The 16,308-nt window shown below is 37.4% G+C and overlaps 1 protein-coding gene across 2 annotated transcripts in view; it reads left to right on the top strand.

Moving 5' to 3' along the window:
* The window catches only part of lmln (leishmanolysin like peptidase), a 62,322-nt gene extending 50,145 nt beyond the window's left edge, over positions 1 to 12,177 (top strand). For both annotated transcript variants that reach the window (XM_033024591.1, XM_033024592.1), the window contains 6 exons: positions 16 to 126; positions 664 to 796; positions 5,148 to 5,307; positions 6,654 to 6,784; positions 8,399 to 8,609; positions 9,447 to 12,177. In XM_033024591.1, the coding sequence (XP_032880482.1) occupies positions 16 to 126; positions 664 to 796; positions 5,148 to 5,307; positions 6,654 to 6,784; positions 8,399 to 8,609; positions 9,447 to 9,547 (847 nt within the window). In that variant the 3' untranslated portion in view covers positions 9,548 to 12,177. The remainder of the gene's footprint in view (positions 1 to 15; positions 127 to 663; positions 797 to 5,147; positions 5,308 to 6,653; positions 6,785 to 8,398; positions 8,610 to 9,446) is intronic.
* The last annotated feature ends 4,131 nt before the right edge of the window (positions 12,178 to 16,308 follow it).

Here is a 16,308-nt window from a genome sequence, read left to right as displayed (position 1 = left end):
TCTCTAATCGATCAGATGGTACCGTGCCAATTATAGCAAAGCAGAGAGATTGGAATGGGGTGAAGGGATGGGCTGTGATTTTGTAATGAATAGCTGCAAATTCTGGATTGACCAACAACAGAAAGGGTGAGTACTTTGTTTTGCACGTAACAGAATCCCTTGTACATACAATAGGAAGAGTAGTATTATTACAGTAGTATCATTAATAGTATTATATTACAACTTGGGTAAATTACTACTGCTTAATCTGCAACCTTCTCTTGCCCAGTTTAAACAATACAAGATTTAAACTTGAGGCTTTCAGCAAGTTAAATGCTTACAAGCTGTAAGAATGATGATTTCCAATCTCACACATTTAATTTTTGATCCTTATACATTGTTTATTATATTTTAGCTTGTCTATTTTTTGTTTAATAATAAAACATTTTGTGTTTACATTAACATTTGCCATGTAATGTTACAGTATTTTCAACTATCCAGGTTTTCTCCTTATTAGATCTTTTGAAAATGTTTAAACCAGAGAGAGGATGATGTAGTTCAAGAACCTAAAATCATTTTTAGCAAGATTTATTTCTATTCTTGAAATAATTTTAAAATTGACACCCATGTATATAAAGTGTATATAATTGACCAACATGCCATTGTTAATATTTTACTATCCAGGAATAAGAATATAACTCCATATTGTAACACTCTGAGAACATCGCCGTTAAGGTTGATGTGCCGTCAAGATCAGAAGGCAGTGGCAGTATGTAACTTGGAAAAGTACCCAGATCCTGTGCCAAAAGAATATCAGGTATTATGAATCAATTCTCATCTTGCACCATTTCAGCATCCTTTAAAAGTTATTAGCACGCTGTTGCTGTTCAGATTACTCATCCTGCTTCTGTATCTGAAATTCACTCCATAGTTGTTCTGATCATGAGTTTGTATTTTTATTTTTGTATGTGTAGGTGGTAAATTCAAAATCACTATAATTTCTGATTTATTTTTCAATCTTGAAATATTTGCAGGGTATATTTAAGTTATGGTAGGGTTCTTTAATGTAAAGATTAATAGACTCTCAAAGCTGCTTCCATTAATCACAGCTGAACTAGTTTGATTGACATTTCTTTCAAGACCAATCATGTAATTAGAAAAGTATCCTCTTTTCTCAATGTCTGTTAATTAGAATACATGGGAATGTAAAGTAGTACTAAACATGGGTTTCATAGTTGCCCTTCAGATCCCTTTTAAATCTTTCCTCTCTCACCTTAAAACACCTTGACTGTAGTGCAGAAGCAGGAGCCAGAACCAGCCATGTTGTTATCCAGGTAGTTTGGAGACTGCGTGAGTATGTTTGCCATTCGTATCCAGTGGCTATTTAATCAGATCCAAGCAAGTGGTCATTAGCAACATGAGAAAACATGGGAATCCTACATTGTACAAGGGAAAATGTTTTTAGATATTGGAGAAAAGTTATCCAAACACTCAGACGTTGCTGTAGGAGTCCCGCATGGTGTGGTGTTCTTCCGCAAGATTTGCAACTACTTCATCAGAATCTATCAACAACCACTCACATGGTAGCATGCTTAACTTCTTACGTAAGAAAGCTATGCGTAGAAGTCACACCCATAAGGCTCTAGAGTATGGAAACTGGCCTTTCATCACAACTCACCCAATCTGATCTAGTCCCCTAACCAAGCTAGTCCCACCTAGACCGCATCCCTCCAAACTTTCCTTTCCTGGTACCTGTTCAAGTGCCTTTTAAATGTCATAATTATACCAGCCTCTACCATTTCCTTTGGCAGTGCATTCCATATGCACACCACCTTCCATGTGAAAAAGTTACCCCTCGGGTTCCTATTAAATCTTTCCCCTCTTACCTTAACCCTGCGCCCTCCTACCCTGGGGAAAAAACTGTGCCTTTATACTTTATCTATGCCCCTCATGATTTTATATACCTCCGAATCCTAGGCACCAGGTAATAAAAATCCCAGCTTATCCAGCCTCCTTATAGTTCAAACCCTCAAGACCGAATGACATACTTCTGTCTTTTTACACCTTTTCCAGTTTAATGACGTCCTTTCCATTCCAAAGACTAGCACAGTACTGTGCATGTTAAGGACGCATTGATATTTCAATGCAGTACTGATAGAGCGCTTCGATTTTTGAGCAGCAAATCTATGGTTGAGACATTAAACTGATGTTTGCTCTCAAGGCACTCTTTCAAAGCAGAACATAACATTTTATTCCTGGAGATCTGAACAGTACCCCTTCATCTAACATTCAACGTGCAATTTAATTTGTTTTCCACTATGTACAGATTAACTGCTTATTATTTAAATAAGTAATGTTACAATATTTCTAGAAGGCACTTTTGCACAATTTGTCTGCATTTGTCTACTTCATTCCAAAATTGTCTCACTTCAAATATACTTAACTGAAAAGTGCCTTGTAATGTCACTAAATCATGAAACTTAATAAGTTAAATTAAATCTGTTTTTACTTGATATGGTCAGAGTTGGCTATTCACTGAAAATTCCACAGATTACTTCCATTCTCAGTTCCCCATATAATGAAGCTGTCCGGACCTTCAGTTAATAAATAACAAATATCCCTGCGAAATAAGTGTAATTTAAGGAGAATGAACCTAATAATTCTCTTAAACATCCTGGTGTGAGGAAGAGACATCTTTATTGACCAGAAACCTATTTGCACCAGCTATCTATTTACATTGTCAAGAACAACCAGCAAGAACAACCAGCATCTGATTTATTCAACTAACAAGTGAGCCTGTCAGCACTGTGATAAAATATTTGTTTTGCTTACACGCCCAAGCAGCTCAGCTCTATCCAGGAGAAATCTGTCCTCTTCAATCCTGATTTTTTAATATATATTCGTTCTCGAGTTAGTTGCATTGCAATAGTCACAACAGAATATTGACCTTTATTGTAATTTTCATCCATCAATACTTTTTCTGATAAACAAACTTTTTTCTCTCCTCCAAGAACAATGTGACATACTATTATACATCTCAACTTTTGGACTCAGCAATTTAGCAATGTAGGATCATAATCACTGTTACATTTCTTCAGGCATTGGTCCTAGTGACAAATCTGCAGTTGTTATTTGCACCGTCTGACTTATCTTGTCAATTACACAATTCCTTTAGATAGCAAGATCATCTCATTTATTATTCTGCCATGTCCACTACTTACTTCTTGTTCTTTGCTATCTTTTCTTTAGAATTCTACCTGTCTGTAGAATATTATAGTTCTGACAGAAACAATAAATCTGCATCCCTTCACTGATGCTATCTGGTTCACCTGCAACTACCTTTTTTTCATCTTTCCTGTTTCTGGCTGTCAAAGAGTCTAACCTGAAATATTTGTTGTGTTTCTCTTTCTGCAGATGCTGCCTAATCTGCTGAGTATTTCAAGCATTTTCTGTTCTTATTTCAGCTTTTCGGACCTGCAGTTTTATTTATTTTTTTGTCTGCAGTATTGCACCTTTTATGTAACCTATATTGCTTTACATAGAAACATAGAAACATAGAAATCAGGTGCAGGAGTAGGCCATTCGGCCCTTCGAGCCTGCACCGCCATTCAATATGATCATGGCTGATCATCCAACTCAGTATCCCGTACCTGCCTTCTCTCCATACCCTCTGATCCCCTTAACCACAAGGGCCACATCTAACTCCCTCTTAAATATAGCCAATGAACTGGCCTCGACTACCCTCTGTGGCAGAGAGTTCCAGAGATTCACCACTCTCTGTGTGAAAAAAGTTCTTCTCATCTCGGTTTTAAAGGATTTCCCCCTTATCCTTAAGCTGTGACCCCTTGTCCTGGACTTCCCCAACATCGGGAGCAATCTTCCTGCATCTAGCCTGTCCAACCCCTTAAGAATTTTGTAAGTTTCTATAAGATCCCCTCTCAATCTCCTAAATTCTAGAGAGTATAAACCAAGTCTATCCAGTCTTTCTTCATAAGACAGTCCTGACATCCCAGGAATCAGTCTGGTGAACCTTCTCTGCACTCCCTCTATGGCAATAATGTCCTTCCTCAGATTTGGAGACCAAAACTGTACGCAATACTCCAGGTGCGGTCTCACCAAGACCCTGTACAACTGCAGTAGAACCTCCCTGCTCCTATACTCAAATCCTTTTGCTATGAAAGCTAACATACCATTCGCTTTCTTCACTGCCTGCTGCACCTGCATGCCTACTTTCAATGACTGGTGTACCATGACACCCAGGTCTCGCTGCATCTCCCCTTTTCCTAGTCGGCCACCATTTAGATAATAGTCTGCTTTCCTGTTTTTGCCACCAAAATGGATAACCTCACATTTATCCACATTATACTGCATCTGCCAAACATTTGCCCACTCACCCAGCCTATCCAAGTCACCTTGCAGTCTCCTAGCATTCTCCTCACAGCTAACACTGCCCCCCAGCTTAGTGTCATCCGCAAACTTGGAGATATTGCCTTCAATTCCCTCATCCAGATCATTAATATATATTGTAAATAGCTGGAGTCCCAGCACTGAGCCTTGCGGTACCCCACTAGTCACTGCCTGCCATTGTGAAAAGGACCCGTTTACTCCTACTCTTTGCTTCCTGTTTGCCAGCCAGTTCTCTATCCACATCAATACTGAACCCCCAATGCCGTGTGTTTTAAGTTTGTATACTAATCTCTTATGTGGGACCTTGTCGAAAGCCTTCTGGAAGTCCAGATACACCACATCCACTGGTTCTCCCCTATCCACGCTACTAGTTACATCCTCGAAAAATTCTATAAGATTCGTCAGACATGATTTACCTTTTGTAAATCCATGCTGACTTTGTCCAATGATTTCACCACTTTCCAAATGTGCTGCTATCCCATCTTTAATAACTGACTCTAGCAGTTTCCCCACTACCGATGTTAGACTAACTGGTCTGTAATTCCCCGTTTTCTCTCTCCCTCCCTTCTTAAAAAGTGGGGTTACGTTTGCTACCCGCCAATCCTCAGGAACTACTCCAGAATCTAAAGAGTTTTGAAAGATTATTACTAATGCATCCACTATTTATGGAGCTACTTCCTTTACACATATACACTCTTTTGTTTCATCATGAAAGCAAATAGTGATGTTTTCCCCTAAAGATATGTATTTACTTTTTGTAGTATTTTGACTATCTTGATGGTGTCCCAGAAGAAGAGTTGCAGTACTATGGTGGATCAGTGGAGATAGCTGATTACTGCCCTTTTAGCCAAGATTTCAGCTGGTACATAAGTGGAGAATTCCAACGTGGCTCTGATTGTAGGATTTCTCAAAATCAGCCAGGTTAGTTATTAGAATGTATCCATCATCGATCCATCGAAGCAGCGTTGTTTTCAGATTATAAAATGCCTGATGCATGCAAGGATGGGTTGTGGTACTGCAAAGTATTTTTATTAATAGTGCACAAATGGTAAAAAAGGTTTAGATAAAATAAACAACATCATGCATCTGTACATTAGGAACACTACTTTGGCCCTGAACACTTGGTACTTTTTATAGTCAGTTTACTGCATTCAGTAGGATAGATTCAAATTTGCTTCTTGTTCAATAATGTAACAATTGTGTTTTGGCTTTTCATTAAAGTTTATTTTGTTATTAATCTATCCGATACTGACCAAAAATGGCTTTCTACAATTGTATAGAGCAGAAGGATATTGAGAATGCACCTTAAGGATGTGTACAGTTTGGCATTGCCTGAAAGGGGATATATTTGCCAGAATAAAGGATATGCTGTCTAGGACGACTTCTTATTGAGCCCACATCACAAGATTAGAAATTGTTCAGCCGGAGCTGAACACACTTCTCCGCATCTGCATACAATGGCGTCTTGTGCTTCTTGTGCGTAGTGGTGGAAAGATTGGTGGAAACAGGGCCGCGAAGTGAACACTCTTTCCTTGACCCCTGTTTAGAACTGAGATAAGAGAAATGTGCATATCTTTGGAATTCTTTGACGGCTGAGTTGCTGAATTCATTCAAAGCAAAGATCAATTGATTTCTGAATACCAAGGGAATCAAATTCTAGAACTAATGGACCGAGGTCATGATAACAAACTGATTTATTCTGCCTCTATACCTCCTCCTCCCTAAAATAGTAGCATCTTTAAAATTCATATATTTGAGTAGGCTCTCAGCAGCCTTATTTCACTTTTATCCCACCCATATGTTTTTATTTTCCTTGGGGTTGTGTAAGCTTCTTAAAATTTGTATTAACATTTGAAGTGCCATATCAAAAGAAGTTGGAAGTTGGTTTTATTTCTGTGTACCTTTTTGTTTAGTCGAGTGTCTCCTGGTGCACCTAATAGTTAATCGGCCAGCAAGTGGCTGTTATACAACATGCTTTTCTGCATTTTGAATTGTATGAAGTCGTTTTATAAATGAATTAAGTGGCAGATATAAATATGAAATGTAAAGCAATGCTGGAGGAAATGTTCTGCAGGTCGGGTTGCAGCTTTTAAGAACAAAACCAGTCGACACTTCTGAACAATCATTATGAAATAGTTAGCTTGTTCTCTTTCTGTCGGCACTGTCTAACCTGTTGTGTTTTTCTAACTTTTGCTTTTTTAGTTTAGGATTTCCAGCATTTTCAATATTTTGTTTTCACTATAAATAATAATCTGAATGTATTTCAGAGCCTTCTCGTAACTATGGAGCAGAAGAATATGGAGCCGAATCTGTCTGCCTAAGTCAGAAATCTCATTTTGTTATGCAACAGTGCAACAAGATTCCAAGCTTTCCAGACTGGGGTAGTGGGTGCTATCGGGTGAGTTGGGGTATCCACATGTCAGTCAGTCTTAATAGATAATCCTAGAGTACATTATTGTAATATGATTTAAATGAAAATATCCAACGTAGGTTTTGTAATATTTTCCTTCAATAATGAAACAGCCTTCAAAAGAAAATAAAAGTCTGCAGTGGTTATTAAATTAATAAACATAATGCCAGAGTAATATAAACTGAAGATACTACAAAGAATCTAATAATTTATCACAAACTTGTTTAGAGTAAAATGGCTCTCATTTTGATGAAAATCAAAAAATCTGTGGACGTTGAGAATCTGAAATAAATACAAAATACTAGAAAAACTCAGTCTGTCGCACAACGTCAGTATAAAGTTGCATAGTCTGGCCTATTAGAATGTCACCATTAAAGCAGACCATAAAAATGCTAGAAAGAGGATGGCAGGCAAAATGGCCTGTCCTGATGCAACAGACAGAAAGAGCGTGTCAACCTGAAGTTGAAGAATTCGATATTCAGTCCTGAAAGCTACAACATGCCTGATGAAGGCTCATGGGCTTACTTGTAAAGACTGCTGGGATAATGGTCGAGTTTGAGATGGGCCTCATTGTAACAGTGCAGAAGGCCACAGATAAATGTCAGAGAGGGAATGTGTTGTGGAATTGAAGTGATAGGCAGTCGGAAGCCCAGGGTAACTCCTGTGGACTGAGCGCAAGTGGTCCACTAAGAGATTACCCAATCTATGGTTTATCCAATGTAGAGGAGGCCACATTGTGTATAATATGCAGTATAATAGATTATAAGAAATGCAATTAAAATATTATCTTACCTGTAAGGGCTGCATAGGAAATGGCTGTTGGGAAGAGATTAGGGGAAAAGACAGGTTTCGCCTCTCCTGTGGTTGCATGAGAAAATGCCTTAGGTGGGGGCAGAAGAGCAGACCATCGCATCAGGAAGGGAACAATCCCTGTTGAATGCTGTATTGAAATGAGAATTATGTGTCTGGTGGCAGAATCTTATTAGTGCTGGCAGCAATAATGCTTTATTTAATGTTAAACAATTTTTAAATAAAGAAGCTGCAGATGTTGAAAACATATATCGAAGTTGCAAATATTAAGTATTTTGCCACTTGGAAAGTAATTGTGACTGAAGTATGGGAAATCTAGGAACAGACAGATATTTAAAAGGATAAGGAACTGTTAAATTATTCAGTGATTACGAGAGCTTCACAAGATTTGACGTCGAACATTTTCTGAGCCATTCACCAAGTTGGCGATTATTGACCTTTGTGTTTTTGTCTTTAGTGATTAAATAAAATCTTGCAATTGCCATAGATTTTCGACACTGCAAATCTGCATCAAAAATGTTCAAATTAAGAAAAGAATTATGAATTTCTAAGAAAATACCCACACGGGCAGGAAGGTCCAAACAATATGACTGTTAAATATCTACATTTTGTTTGTACTTGACCTTGACTTAATCATCAATAACATTATGTACAGAAATTATGTAATGTTTATGGCTAAATGCCAGTATGCTTTGAAAGGAGAAGCAAATTTTGGAAACTTACAACGGGTTTGCAACTAAACATGAATTTATTCCCAAATTCTAAGTAAAATACTTTCCATTTGTCCTTCAGATTTCCTGTTCAACCAATGGACTGATTGTTTGGGTTTCAGATAAGCCTTATTTATGCAGCCAAATAGGGCAGGTGCTATCTATTAATGTAAATATGAATGACTGGCTATACACTGGAAGCTTGGTATGTCCATCTTGTTTAGATTTCTGCAGTTCATGTCCTCCTGAACGTGATCCACCATTAAATAATATCACAAAGACTATTTTTATAGGTAATGTATATATTTTCTTGCAGTATTGTTTGATCAAAATTAAGATGCTTTATTAAAAGTTATGTTTTAGAATAAAAATAATAAACTATTCAGACTTATGCTCACTGGTCTCCCTTATTATTAGAGTATCTTTGTTCATAGATATTTGTGATATTTTTAAGAAAGTGAGGCACTAAAACCAGCACAATTTTAAATGAAAGTAATTATATGGAATTGAAAATTTGTTTTATTTTCTCTAGGCTCCAATAAAAATTATTATCCTGGAGCTTTAGTTTAAGCAATCTATTTTCAATCTGAGGTATATTGGTATCTTCCTGATATTTGTTTTTTTCCACCTAGTGTGATCTCAGCATTGTTGGGATGTCTTATTGCTCAATTTTTTAAACATAGCCAGAATATGTGAACATTTGTATATAACTTGTGTTAGGTGCAGCAGGGATCTTGTTTGCAGTGCTGAACCAGTTTTGTGCTGAAACAATTTTGCATTACAAGAATTGCACTTGCAGTTTCGCAGTTAAAAGTGATCCGCAAGTAATTCATAAAGCTTAAATTAATTTATGTTCAGGGTTCTCAGGTTAAATATTAAAGTATTTTTATAGTGATGATGTGTAGTTGTCTAAGAGTTAAGGAAGGTTGGACAAGGAATGAAAGTTGGTGAAGCATTTAATTGTAAACATTCACAGATTTGAATGGGGTGTAGCATTCATTGCAGTATGGTCACAGTTAAAATGTTTGAATCACCATGGAGGGAAAAGCTAAATATTTTCTATTGTACATAGAAGTCAAAAATAATGTTGTGATTTTAAAATGTTGCTCATTTTGTATTAACTCATACAGACCCATGCTCCAGCTCATCAGGTTTGGTGGTTACTCTTTGGCTGATGGTGACCAACTTTTTACCCCTCATAGTCGGATTCTTGCTTTGTGTATGGAACTAACCACAGAGCACTTTCCATTAACAGTCCTAATTAAAGTTGTACTGTTTGCACCACAATGCTGCTACAGCGAGCCATTGATCTTCAAAAGTACATTAGATGCGTTTCCCATGGTACTGGTCTGCTCATGAAGGATGTGATTTTGGAGTACTAGAACTAATCATGACTCTCAAATGAAAAAGGTGCTCGTACTGTATTAAACTGAACTGAACTACCTCTACGGTACTAAAATGAATGAAGAGAAATTTATTTCATGATTGAACATTCCCAAATATTTTTCTTAATTATTTTTTCGGGTTTTTTACCTCCTGTCTATATGAGTAAAGCACAGATTTTTGAGGGTTTCTACAGCTGTCAATCCTACCATCTTATTTGCACTTGCGTTGCATGATATTTTCTCATATTTTGTTAAATCAAAAAATAATCCTACGTAAATAATCCTGTTGAAGTTGATAATTCTATAAGCACTGCAAGTTTATGTGGATCATTGTTCTATTTGTGGATCTATGTGGATCACTGTTCTATTTGTAAGAAAAAGCCATTCTTACACATATTAACGTTATTTCTTGATGTAACAATCCTGTTGCTTATGTATAACCACCTGTTTTTATTAGAGCTGTGCAGTCAATACTCAATATTACCAATGTCTGTATTTCTGCATAGCATCGAAGACAATGGGCTCTAAGATTATATTTGACACTATTTAACACAAAATCTTCAAGGGATAAAATAAAATGTTGATGGCTGCTCTATCAAGCTTTCTCTTCAGATCCTGAATGGCTCAGTGAATTTAAACACTGAATCATTATATAAAGGATTCAAGATGAATTGGACCCAGCTATCTTGGTCCCCATGATTGAATTCATGTAAATACTTATAAGCCATGTTTGTAAATTAAGAAGTTGCCACTTAGTTGAGGCATGGAAAGGTGCTGCCCCACTCCCTTAACATAATGTTATACCTCAACACGAAATTAGCACTTTAAAGTAAGAAGGAGAAAAAGCTAGAGGGTAAACACATACATTTTCTTATTGTATTCCATGTAAAATTAAACAAGGCATATGACACCACCTAAGTGGATCATGAAAATTAATACTTACTCCAAATCATAAATAATAAACATAACATAAACTGAAGAAATAGTGAGGGAATGTTTGCTTGTGTATCTTTATTCTATGATTGACAGAACGGTGATAGTGCAATATATTTTTCAGGCACAAAGTTATTTTCAACTTCCATGTTATAGGTCAGCAATTACTTTACAGTGGTGGGGCAGGGCATAATGCAAAAAAGAAACTATAGGGAAGAACTTTGTCCTTTGTTGCTTGTACTGAAATCATGATATAGAAATGATTACTACTGTTACAATGGAAAATTCAATTCCATTGATTTCAATGGAAATATTCCTTAAATAGCAGTCATTTTCACAAATAAGAAATCCTTTAGATGGCTAAGTTGATCCACCTATTATAAATACACCAAAGTAGAAATTAATCCTCTGTCCATTGCATAAAGCACCCAATGTCATGCATGTTCTTTTCATAGTATATTCTACTGAAATTCATTGATATTTAGCTAAATGTTACTGCTAATATGACAATTATCAATTTGGACTGCAGTATCAAAATGATCAAAGAATACATTTGTGACTCACAAAATTACCCATTGCAGTCGTACTGAATTAATTGGCATCATCCACAAGGTGATAATGTAAACCAAGTAACTTTAAGTGACATTTATTCATTAAAAAATGACTGTGGCTTTCCTCTGTGTATCCTATTCCTGAAAATGCTTCATTAATTGGTTGTGTCAGATTAGTAGATGCTAACACTATTGTAGACAAACAGTATATGGGATTTCATTTTCAACAGTTTCTTGAATTATATTAGAGAGAACTTTCCTGCATAAGTCTTTGGTTTTAATATTTTGAATATGGTTCTTAAGAATACGATCAACATATCTCAGGTTATGAACAAATAAACATTAGCTAAATTTGTATCTAATTAATATATATGTTTAATTAATATCAACGTTGTAGATCATGTAAATATTTTCATTGCGCTTGATAATAATGCTCCTGAGAACTTATAGGGTTGTAATAAAATATATCAATTCATTGGATAAAGCTGCTGAGGGAAAAAAATGTGCAATGTACCCAGTCTTTTTTTAAGTTTGTTTGCAAAAAATGTAAATGAGGAACTTGTAATTAACAATTGCAGCACTTGCATTGTGAAGATGTCTGTATGTGTTTTTATTACTGTTTTGAATTGATATTGGCGGTTTTACGTTTTGCTCTTGATATTTAGGATCAGAAGTAAACTAACTGTTCTTCAGGGCTGAATTTCCGTGAGAGACTAGATATTAAGCCAATATTTTTGATTGTATAGTTGGAATCAGTTTTATTTTATTTTCAATGCTGCTGTAAATTAAACCTTTGTGACGTTGGTGATAAAAACTACATGTAAGGTTATTTCTAATTTACTGCTAAGATAGTTTCAAGTGTTTTATTTGAAACTTACGATGTCCATCTATTATTAGTCAAATTTGTAAGGAATAATTCTGTATTATTAGCATTCAAATACACTGAAATATTTGGCGTGAGGGGAGATGGGAGCTGGATAACTGTTACCATACGTTGTATTTTTTCATTTGTGGTATGTTATGCTATGAGTCTGGTTGCATTATACATTTATGAACTACATCTGTATATCGGAGATTCCTCCAAGAGGAAATTTTCCTTAACTGCACTTGCATTCATGCAGTTGACAATTTGAAGAATTTTCTTCAATGCAGTTTCCTTGAGGGTTGGAGGGCTCTGTTGCTTAATAACGAAACAATATAGTTGAATAATAATGAAGTAATATAAATTGAATAATAACAAAGTAAATTATATACCTGAATTTTAATTTATTGACTGGATGATTGGGATTAACACATTACCAAAATTCCAGATTGGTTGACCCAAGTGAGAATACTGGCTATATTTAGGACGATTTGACCTCAACAATTTAAAGTTAAATGATATTGCCTGGCTTCGGAACTGCCAGTGCAATAAAAGGGAAATTTGCTAAATAGTTGAAGCCCACATGAAAGTTGCCTGCTAAACTGTTGTGGTGGGCTGTATGTTCCCTGGCAATGGGAACTAAATGTCTGCTCACAACCACATCACTCTTAGCTGTAAGTTGTTATGGCAGAGAGCAGATTCTCCTGCTCCACAATTCCATGCACCAGGCAGCTAAACAATATTGGATCGGGTTAGGGGCACATAGTGGTTACATGTCCCTATAATTTGATTATGTTAGTTCAATCCCTTTAGCCAGGTCTCTCAGGTTATTGAAATTTGTCTTGCATTATAGCTGTCCTTCTCCATCCAGCCATCACTGACTTTCACTATCACGACTGCCTCCCAAGTTCTTCAACAAATGTTCACCACATCCCCTAAATGCAAGTCATAAGGGTTTCTTTATTTAAATGTAGAAGAGCATACAGAGTGGGCTCCCAACTATCTGGCAAGGCACAATTGCAGAGGCACTGGGCCTCTGTTGGTAACTGATGGAATGGTAAATCCTTAGAATGGAAACATGAAACTGAGGATATAGAATTCTACCTATCTGAGTTGAATACAACACATGGACCTGATTTCAGCAAGTAGATAACAATCATGTGTGTCTATAAATTTGAGCTGCTGAGATTGAGGGTTAATTGGCTTGGTGTAATTGTAAATTGTCCCTAGTGTGTGTAGGATAGCGTTAGTGTGCATGGATCGCTGTTCGGTGCAGACCCGGTTGGCTGAATGGCCAGTTTCTGCTCTGTATCTCTTAACTAAACTAAACCAGTCAGCAGCTGACCCAATGCCCTCAAGCAAATGTGTTCTGACACTTTAGCCTGGACCCTGTCTCTACATCCCTTACGCCAGGCGTGGCGTATGAACTGAATCACTGGCGAGCCTCTCTCATGCATTCACAGGTACTTAAGCCAGAAAATTCCATTGTTGCTGAGGTTCTTGCTGTCAACCTGGTCTTCCAATAAGTTCTATTAGTACTGTAGCTACCTATGATGGCATATTGATGGAATACTACAAATGGCAGCTAACAATTTTGGAAAATATTCAATTCACAAATGTAGCTTAGATTCCAACAAAGCTTTCTCCAATGTTTGTTAAACTACTTTCCATCAAAACATTTTATGAAACAGGTATTTCACAATAACTCAGAGATACAACAACATAGTCACAGCATTCATTGCCAGATTTTCCTTTGTTGTTTGGCCCATATAAAGCTGCTGAATCTTTGCTTAGTATCAAAGGGGTGTTTCAGAAAACACCAACCACCTTTAAAACTAATATCAATTAGGAATCTGGGATTCCAATGCATGATTACCATATTAAAATTACCATCCACCATCCCCATGGTCACCCTTTTCCTTTCCTCACCTTCATACGCTCATCTCCCATCCCCAAGTTCCTTTATTCCCACTGTTTCCCCCCTATCCATGTCCCTTTCCACCCATATCCCTTCCTCCAGCTTTTTCATTTAGTCCTCTCCTTATCTAATACCCCTTTGTTTTCTTTTTAGTTTGCAATCTTTGTCACTTACTCCACCCATCTGCCAAATGACTCCCCCCCCCCCCCCCCCCCCCCCCCCTGCCCCTCACAACATCACCTGTATACACCTATAATTTGCTTGGCTTTGTCCTGTACCCACCTCTCTTTTCGGGTTCTCTCCCTTGTAATGCAATCAATCTGAAGAAAGGTCCCATCCTGAAATGCCGTCCGTCCATTCCCTCCATAGATGCCACCTGACCCACTGTGTTCCTCCAGGTCTTTGTGTTTTGCCTCTGCCCAAATTTACTGTATATGAAGCATTCTGAAATGAAGTAATTAATGTAGAGCAAGAAATATAGCAGGCAGTGCTCTTTGAAATAATGCCAGTTAATATATTTTAATGTCTACCCAAGAGAATAGACAAGGCTACATTTTGATGTCTTAACTGATACATGGCATCTCCAACAGAGCAGCACAGTGTCAGTATTGTAATGACATAGCAGCCTAGGTATTGTGTCGACATCAATATCTTCATTTTCCCAGAGGTGTGATCACTTGTCTTCTTGAATGTTTGCCCAGACCTTTGAGTTATTCATCTAGTAATAATCAGCATGCTATTGTGCATATTTTGCAGTGTAAAATCTGCACAAAGATTTATGTTATTTCTATTTCTATAACCAGGCCTTTAGTCATCTGTCCTAATTTTTCATTTTGTAGCATTGTGTCAAATTTGGTATTACTCCTTCAGATGAATTGCCATGTTAAAGATTTGATAAAAATCAAGTTTTGTTTATTATGTATTTCAAGATTTATTAACAAATGTAATATCCCAGAGTGTTGTGCATCCTAGATCATTGACGATATTTAAAGAGGAAGTGGGATACATTTTGAAAAATCAGGGAAATTAAGGTTCTGGAGAACCAGCACAGAAGAGGTCAAGTTTAGAATAGATCAGCCGATATTGTATTGAATGACAGGCAGTCATGAGGAGACTTGCAGCTTTTTCCAGCTCCTATTTTCTTGTCCCACTAAAACTGCAAATGTAGTACTTAACTATCACTTAAATACTTGCTTGACAACCAAGTTCTTCTGTATGAGCACATTATACACAACTAAAAAAAGTCTGTTGCTTGCAATTTTTGTCCATTCGACATCTCTCTTTCCAATATGACTGGTAACTGGACAAAATATAGTAAAGGATGGTAAAAATATAAGATCTTCTACATGGCATATCTAATTTCCATAAATTATTCACAACAAAGTAAATGTCAAAGGTATTATGCAGCTAAATTAGAAAATAGTGCATATCTTGACACAATGTTACCAATACAGTGTTATGGGCCTGTCCCACAGGCAATTTTTCAGGCGACTTTCAAGTTGCCGGCAGTCGCCTGAAAAACCGGCAACTGGAATGGCGACTGTCAGAGTGGAACACAGGCGCACACATTGCTTCCTTCACCAGCCCGTTATGTAAGCGGGGGGCAGGACAAGCGGGAGGATCGCTGTCTGAGGGAAATTCACACGGTGCAAAGCCAAGGTGAAACAGACACACACCGCGATGAATAGGAAGGTTGGCGCTGTAATTAAGATGGCTGAAGCACAGTGTACGGTAAGTCCTTTAAAAGAGGGGGATGGGGGGGGGAGAAGGAGTGGAAACAACTTTTAAGAAGCCAGAGATACACGGCTGTGAAGCTTGGCGGACATTTAACATTACCGGTCGGTTATCCTTGGTTCTGAAAACTACTACTTACGTTTTATTTTCCACAATGAGCCAATGAAATTCACCGGTCAGCACCGGCCTTAACCTACGAGAATCTTTGACCTCCTGGCAACCCACTAGGACCTCCTAGTGACCCACCTATGGCACGAGAATTCTCGCTACTCCATGGCGGCTTCATTTTAGTCGGCGCTAATTTTTCAATGTTGAAAAATTTGCGGTGACCGTAATGAGGTCGCGACTAGTTCCCAGAATGTGGGAATTCCTCATGACCATGAAGGCAACTCCCCGGCAACCACCCGCGAACATGTGGCAACTGTATAGTCTCCTGCAGTCGCCTAAAAACTCGCCCAAGTGGGACAGGCCCATTACATTCTCATCCAATTCTCATATCTCTTGTTTCCCTCTCCCAGTCTGAAGAAGAGTCTTGACCCGAAACGTTGCCTATTCCTTTTCTCCAGAAATGCTGCCTAACCCACTGAGTTACCTTTTAGATATGAGAAA

This window comes from Amblyraja radiata, chromosome 7 (genome assembly GCF_010909765.2).
Source record: "Amblyraja radiata isolate CabotCenter1 chromosome 7, sAmbRad1.1.pri, whole genome shotgun sequence".
NCBI classification, from domain to species: Eukaryota; Metazoa; Chordata; class Chondrichthyes; order Rajiformes; family Rajidae; genus Amblyraja; species Amblyraja radiata.
This window is presented reverse-complemented; position numbering and strand designations above follow the sequence as displayed.